At 42.7% G+C, this 7,881-nt stretch overlaps 1 protein-coding gene across 1 annotated transcript in view; it reads right to left on the bottom strand.

The window, feature by feature from the left end:
- CSMD1 (CUB and Sushi multiple domains 1) overlaps positions 1 to 7,881 on the bottom strand; it is a 1,215,136-nt gene that overhangs the window by 352,558 nt on the left and 854,697 nt on the right. Inside the window, exon 24 of the mRNA XM_017887857.1 lies at positions 1,806 to 2,008. Coding sequence (XP_017743346.1) covers positions 1,806 to 2,008 — 203 coding nt within the window. The remainder of the gene's footprint in view (positions 1 to 1,805; positions 2,009 to 7,881) is intronic.

Below are 7,881 nucleotides of genomic sequence, written 5' to 3'. Positions count from 1 at the left end.
ACTGCAAGCTCCGCCTCCCGGGTTCACGCCATTCTCCTGCCTCAGCCTCCAGAGTAGCTGGGACTACAGGCGCCCGCCACTGCGCCCGGCTAATTTTTTATATTTTTAGTAGAGACGGGGTTTCACCATGGTCTCGATCTCCTGACCTTGTGATCCGCCCACCTCAGCCTCCCAAAGTGCTGGGATTACAGGTGTGAGCCACCGCACCCGGCAAGAGTGACATAATTTTGGAGTAAAAGACTTTTTTTTTCTCCAAGGCAGGATAGCTGGAACACTCTTACTTTCATATTTTTGTGAAGGACCAGTGAAAATTTTACTGTGTACAAGTACTATTCCACAGGCACATGTTTGCAAGTTACTGCTTCGGAGCACAGTGAAACCAGAGGTAAAAAATTGTGCAGACTATAACCTCGATTTTATTAGCAACCTTTTAAAGCATTAAATTGACCTAAGTCAATTTTCTTGTGTAAATCCTAAATATGACTTGCCAGGGACCGGCCAAGAGATAAATTGAGTCTGAACGTGTTTGTGTGCAAATTCTACTTGTTTTATGAAGACAGCTGACCTTGTGTGCCGCCCAATTATATGGCATCTCTCCACAGTGCCATCCGGAGGGCAATTAAAGGCTGAACTGCCACAGAATATCTCCACTCCTTCCTTCTTCGGAAACCTTTCATCAAAAATGGGCTAGACAGCAAAGATGGGAATTATCATTAGGAGATAACAGTCCATGTGTGCAAATGTGGTCTCACACTAGTAATTCAGCAGAGGTTCCTCTGTCATATTAACTTCTTGAAACTTTATCCCTAAGGTGAAAAAAAATTCAAGGACCGTCCTGAACCGGGAAGTTGCGAATAGAGAATCGAAGCCTGTTTGATTAGCAGGTTGTTTGCACAGAGACTTCATTACATAAAGAAAGAGTCAGACTGAGGCATACAGGGAACCTGGAATCCGGCCGGGTTAGGGGAACCCGGAATCGGGGCCGGGTTAGAGGAACCCTGAAGATAGGCTTTACATTTATGTAGAGACCCACATCTCTTTTGCATCCAAGTCTAGACATTTACTGACTAATTGAAACCTTTAAAGTTATACATTTTTTTTCCATGTAACTAAGTAGGTCCATTGCCTGTCCTGACCTTATAATGAACAGAATTCCCTAAAACAAATTGTTCCTTTGATACTGACAGTGTTCAGAACACACTACTCCAAAATATGCAGTTTTGAGGAAACTATAGAAGCAGCAAATCCACTCCAGCCTCCGTCTGCCCTTCTGCCCTGAAGCAGACTGTAGAATAATTATCTGGCCTTCCTCAGAAGCAGGTCATGAAACCTTCATTCTAGAAGGGCACCCCTAGGATGCAGAGGACAGGAATGAAGACATAGACACACAGGGAAGAAGCTGAGAAAAGAAGCCTTGTTAAGTTCCTCCCAGTTTATCACCACTAAATCCTATCTTTTCATCCTCTAATCATACTTCTGCACGACTGTCCATTAAAACACACAATTTTCTCTCTTTCTTTGGGTCTTCATTTCTGAAGGTTCCAGTGTCATGCAAAACGCACATCAAATAAGTTTGGTTATGCATTTCTCTTGTTAACCTGGCTTCTGTTATCGTGGCCTCAGCCATGAACCCAGCAATGGGGGAAGAGAACTCTTCTCTGCAACATGCGTTTTCCTAACCTCAAATTAGGCTCAACACATTGCATCTGTGTAGGGAGACGCTGGAGAATACAAATGAAGGCAGTTCTGTGTTCATGGCAAGACTGTGACATCAAGGTAAAGAAGAAGCAAGCTGTGCCACCTACTTGAGAACTGGATGGAGAAGCCAGACTTGCTGATGAAGAAGTCGCTGTCGAACTGCAGGGTGAGTGAGTTGAAGGTGCTGTGGATGTCCTCGGGAAGGGCAGAGCCACTCCACTCCTTCAGCAGGATGTCGCTGTCCACCGGCCCGTCCCAGACCTTGAGGATGTCATGAGCCATCTCCGTGTCGAAAACAATGAAATGGAGGCTGCAAGAGAGAACACAGTAGCGCTACTTTCTGTGCATCCAGCGTGTCCTCACCCCAAAGCTGTCACGTAAGCGAGCTCATTTCGCTTTCACAAAACCCCACCAAAATGTGCCTCGTTGTTGTCTGACAAGGAAGGATGAGGAAAATGAGGCTCACCGAAGTTAATTCAGGAATGCAGACTGGGATACAGTGCACAGGACCTCAGTCCGTCATGGATGCAGAGAGATAGGTGAGCTAGATGCTGAGCTATCCGTTTTAGGATGAAAGGATTCCTTTAGAGACTTCCAGATCTATATTTATAATGTAAGCTTTCTACGGCACACAGACCAAGTGTAAGTTTGGCATTGACAGGTGTGTTTGAAGCAGATCTAAGGCGGCTTTGGCGCAGTCACTGTTGTTCACGCAATGCCCCGCTAGGTGGCAGCAGCCACACCAGAGAAAAAAGCTTACACCAGAAGGACATTTTCTACCTGTATCTGAAGGGTCTGCTCTTGTGTTGTACTTATTTCTAAAAATTCTATTTTAAAACCTCATTATTTAAAATACCAACACAAAGGCAAAAATGGGTAATATAAACTCCCTTGTTTATAAAATTTTACCATACTTGTATTTACTTCCAGGTATTTTCAGAGTGACTTAAAATCTCTATACCGGAGAGACTCACGTTCAGAGGCAGCAAGATCTATGTAGTCCTATTTACGGCCGTTGAATCAAAAAGGGTTTAGCTAAAACACCACCAAAAATTAGCAGGCCCTGAATGGGTCTGATTTACAGTTTTTTATTTCCTGCATGTTGCACACCGATTGCAAGGGAGGTAAACTCACAGTGGATGACAAAGAAGAACACTACCCGTGAGTCTCAACCACTTTGTTTTGCACATATTACATATTTAAAGAAAACACTTATGTCACTTTGTGTAAGGTATGGAATGTTTGGTGTATTTTTAAAATAATCAAGATGAATCATTAAACATAGAGAACACTACAGCAGATAGTAGACCTTTATTTTCCTACTGCCACCAGTGCTAACATTTTGCCCTATTTGCCTCAGAACTTTTTAAATTTCTTTTTGAGATGGACTCTCACTCCCTCTCCCAGGCTAGAGTGCAGTGTCATGATCTTGGCTCACTGCAACTTCCACCTCCTGGGTTCAAGTGATTCTCGTGCCTTAGCCTCCCAAGTACCTGGAATTACAGGCATGAGCTGTTACATCCAGTAATTATTATTGTTATCTGTATTTATAGTAGAGATGGGGTTTCACCATGTTGACCAGGCTGGTCTTGAACTCCTGACCTCAGGTGATCCACCCACTTTGGCCTCCCAAAGTGCTGGGATTACAGGCATGAGCCACCATGCCCAGCCCAGAACTTTTTATAAAACAAAATCTTATACATGCAACCATTTTTAGCTTCCATTCCACCAAATCATTGGTTCTTTATCTTATCACACACTCTAAAGTTGTAGTGTAATATTCCCATTTATATTTTTATAAGCTTCATATGTGTGTGTGTATATTCATATCCCTAAAAAAAATAGTACTACTGTCTAAGAGTAGTTACATATTAAATATCACTTGACACATGTGTGCTTGTATCACTTTCAGTTTGCTTTTATTTATTTATTTATTTATTATTTTATTTATGTTTTTGGAGACAGAGTCTTGCTCTGTTCCCCAGACTGGAGTGCAGTGGTGCGATCTCTGCTCATTGCAAGCTCTGCCTCCCGGGTTCACACCATTCTCCTGCCTCAGTCTCCCAAGTAGCTGGGATTACAGGCGCCCGCCACCAGGCCCAGCTAAATTTTGTATTTTTAGTACAGACGGGGTTTCACCATGTTAGCCAGGATGGTCTCGATCTCCTGACCTCGTGATCCACCCATCTCGGCCTCCCAAAGTGCTAGGATTGCAGGCATGAGCCACTGTTCCTGGCCTCAATTTGCTTTTATACTGAGTATTATGGGAGAGACTGTTATACTAAAAAAAATGTAGAATTTTGTTAATTTACTTTAAAACTGTAAGTGCTTTATTTTCCTAGTTCCTGACTAAAGGGTAGTTTGTTTCTACTTTTTAATTTTGACAAATGGTATCACACTGGATATTCCACTGTACTGATCCAAGGATCTTTCTAGGCCAGCATGATAAAGCAGATTTGCTAACTCGCTCTCCCTTGGGATTCTAACTGCTTTGGTCCAGGGTAATGTATGAATGCCCTTGTTTTATTCTATCTTTAGCAATACCTGATTACCATCAGACTAAGAGTTGTACAAATAGAAAATGTGATGGTTGTGGAATGGTGTTCAATTAGTTTCCTTGATCACTCATAAAGTTGATCATCATTTTGCATCTATAAGACATTCCCTTTTTGATTTAGTTCAATAACTCAACATTTACTGAGCACCAAGAGTATACTGAGTGCACTTCAAGGAACTTTGCATACATCTGCCAAGTTGAGTCCTGCCTTCATGGAGTTCGTGTTGTACAGGGAAGAGACAGGCAAACTACAGCATCCATAACAAATGAGTGAAGAATATGGAATGTTAGTAGGTGGTAAATGCAGTTGAAGAACTAAAAAAGTAGAACAGAAAAAGAATCACTGGGAATACTAATTCTTAGGGGAGGAACGAGAAGGCGAAGTATTAAATAGGGTGGTTAGGTTAAGCCATCTTGGTGGAGGGAGATTTGGGTGGAGCCTTGAAGGAGTTAAGGGTGTTTGTCTTATCCTGGTAAGAATTCAGCCAAGCAAAAGCCCCACATAAGGGGCACACCATCAGCATTTGAGAACACCCAGGAGCCAGTGCAGCCAGAGCAAAGAAACGGGGACTGGGAAGGAAGAACTGAGAGCAGAGAAGAATGGGGGTTGTGAATTGGATGGTGCAGAGAGAGATGCCTATGCATAGAGGGCTTTGTAGGCTGTTTTAAGGATGATATACCAATGCAGGATGTTTAGTGAGTCCTCACCAACAATTTAAAGAACTGTTCCTGCTAGCTTTGTTGAAAACAAGCCATGGAGGGAAAATTACACTCTGTCAATGTTTTGAGTAATCCGAGAAAGTGGCGTATGTGCTCAGATGAGCTGAACGTGGAGGTACCGAGGCACTGGTCAGGTCCTGGATACATTTTGAAGGGAGAGAAAACAGGCTTGGAAGAGGTGTGCCTGAGGTGAGGATGTGCCAACCCTGTAAGTTTGTCCCTAAGAAACCAGAAAAGTGGAGCTGTCATTCACTGAACTGAGAAACGGTGCAATATGTTTATGGGATGGGGAAAATCAGAGATCCTTTCTTGCACCTGTTGAGTTTAAGTTGTCAACTAGATATAGATGGACGGGTATGTAGGCAGCTGTTCATGTGAGTTTGGAGTTTCAGTGAGAAGTCAGAGTGGAGAAAATAAACATGTATGTCTTCAACAAAGAAATGGTTTATAAACTATGGGACTGGATGAAATCTTTGAAGGTCTTAGGTAGAGTAAAGAAGAGGACTATGGATTCTGAATTACCTGGTCACATATGTTTGCCATTAAGCAGAAAGCATCCTAGAGCTGGAAATAATTCTAATAAAAAATGTGCAAATCTTTCACCCAGAAAACTGCAAAACATCATTGAGACTAACTGTACAAAATCTAAATAAATGGAGAAGTATATAACATCAAGGACCAGAAAGTTCAGTACTGCAAAAGATGCCAGTTTTCCCCAAAATGATCTATTGATGTCATGGGACATCAGCAAAAATCCAGACAATTTCTTTTGTAAAAAATTACAAGCGTTTCTGAACTTCATGTGGAAGTGCAGAGGGCCAAGAATAGTCACAGTGATCTATATAAAGAAGAACAAAGCTAGATTTTCATACTGGGTATCAAGATGTATTATAAAGTAAATCAGGAATTTAGTTAGGCTTTGTACTATATAGGCAAATAGATCAATGGAATGGAATACAGTTTGGAAACAGATCTATATAGATCTAATTTTCTAGTTAATTATTAAGTTTGTACTATAGTGCAATAAAGAAATAAATCACTTTTCAACAAATTGTCAACTGAACTTAACTATGGGCAAAAATCTGTGACACTTCACTCTCCATACCATACACAAAAATTTATCCCCAATGGAATACAGATGTGAATGTGAAAGGTAAATTAAGTTTTCTAGAAGAAAACCTAAGATAATATTTGTATAGCTTTGGGCAGAGAGGATCTAGCAATCTGGACACAAAATCACTGAAGCCAACCTTAACAAAGTTTGTGGCATAGTGTACATTTAAACGTAGTTTAAAAATTTGTGGTCAGATGGGAAGATGGCCGAATAGGAACAGCCCCAGCCTCCAGCTCCCAGCGTGAGCAACACAGAAGACAGGTGATTTCTGCATTTCCAACTGAGGTACTGGGTTCATCTCACTGAGGTGTGTCGGACAGTGGGGGCAGGACAGTGGGTGCAGCCCAAGGAGTGAGAGCCGAAGCAGGGCAAGGCATCACCTCACCCAGGAAGCACAAGGGAACAGGGAATTCCCTTTCCTAGCCAAGGGAAACCGTGACACACAACACCTGGAAAATTGGGTCACTTCCACCCTAATAGTGCGCTTTTCCAAGGGTCTTAGCAAACGGCACACCAGAAGATTATATCCCGCACCTGGCTCGGAGGGTCCCACGCCCATGGGGCCTTCCTCATTGCTAGCACAACAGTCTGAGATCTAACTGCAAGGCAGCAGTGAGGGTTGGGGAGGAATGCCCGCCATTGCTGAGGCTTAAGTAGGTAAACAAAGCTGCTGGGAAGCTCGAACTGGGTGGAGCCCACTGCAGCTCAAGGAGGCCTGTCTGCCTCTGTAGACTCCACCTCTGGGGACAGGGCATAGGTAAACAAAAGGCAGCAGAAACCTCTGCAGATGTAAATGCCCCTGTCTGACAGCTTTTAAGAGAGTAGTGATTCTCCCAGCAAGGAGGCTGAGATCTGAGAGTCGACAGATTGTCTGCTCAAGTGGGTCCCTGATCCCCAAGTAGCCTAACTGGGAGACATCCCCAACTAGGGGCAGACTGACACCTCACACCTCACACAGCTGGGTACACCTCTGAGACAAAGCTTCCAGAGGAACAATCAGGCAGCAACATTTGCTGTTCAGCAATATTGACTCTTCTGCAGCCTCTGCTGCTGATACCCAGGCAAACAGTGTCTGGAGTGGACCTTGAGCAAACTCCAACAGACCTGCAGCTGAGGGTCCTGACTGTTAGAAGGAAAAATAACAAACAGAAAGGACATCCACACCAAAACCCCATCTGTATGTCACCATCATCAAAGAACAAAGGTAGATAAAACCACAAAGATGGGGAAAAAGCAGTGCAGAAAAGCTGGAAATTCAAAAAATCAGAGTACCTTTCCCACTCCAAAGGAATGCAGCTCCTCACCAGCAATGGAACAAAGCTGGATGGAGAATTACTTTGACGAGTTGAAAGAAGAAGACTTCAGACAACCAAACTTCTCTGAGCTAAAGGAGGAATTACAAACCCAGTGCATAGAAACTAAAAACCTTGAAAAAAGATTTGACGAATGACTAACTAGAATAACCAATGCAAACAAGTCCATAAACGAACTGATAGAGATGAAAACCGTAACACGAGAACTACATGGAAAATGCACAAGCTTCAGTAACCGACTTGATCAACTGGAAGAAAGGGTATCAGTAATTGAAGATCAAATGAATGGAATGAAGTAAGAAGAGAAGTTTAGAGAAAAAAGAATAAAAAGAGATGAACAAAGCCTCCAAGAAATATGGGACTATGTGAAAAGACCAAATCTACATCTGATTGGGGTGCCTGAAAGTGATGGGGAGAATGGAACCAAGTTGGAAAACACTCTGCAGGATATTATCCAGGAAAACTTCCCCAACCTAGCA

This window comes from Rhinopithecus bieti, unplaced genomic scaffold (assembly GCF_001698545.2).
Source record: "Rhinopithecus bieti isolate Rb0 unplaced genomic scaffold, ASM169854v2 scaffold_15838, whole genome shotgun sequence".
In the NCBI taxonomy this organism is placed as follows: domain Eukaryota; kingdom Metazoa; phylum Chordata; class Mammalia; order Primates; family Cercopithecidae; genus Rhinopithecus; species Rhinopithecus bieti.
The sequence above is the reverse complement of the archived record's forward strand: the minus strand, read 5'-3'. Positions and strand labels throughout refer to the sequence as shown.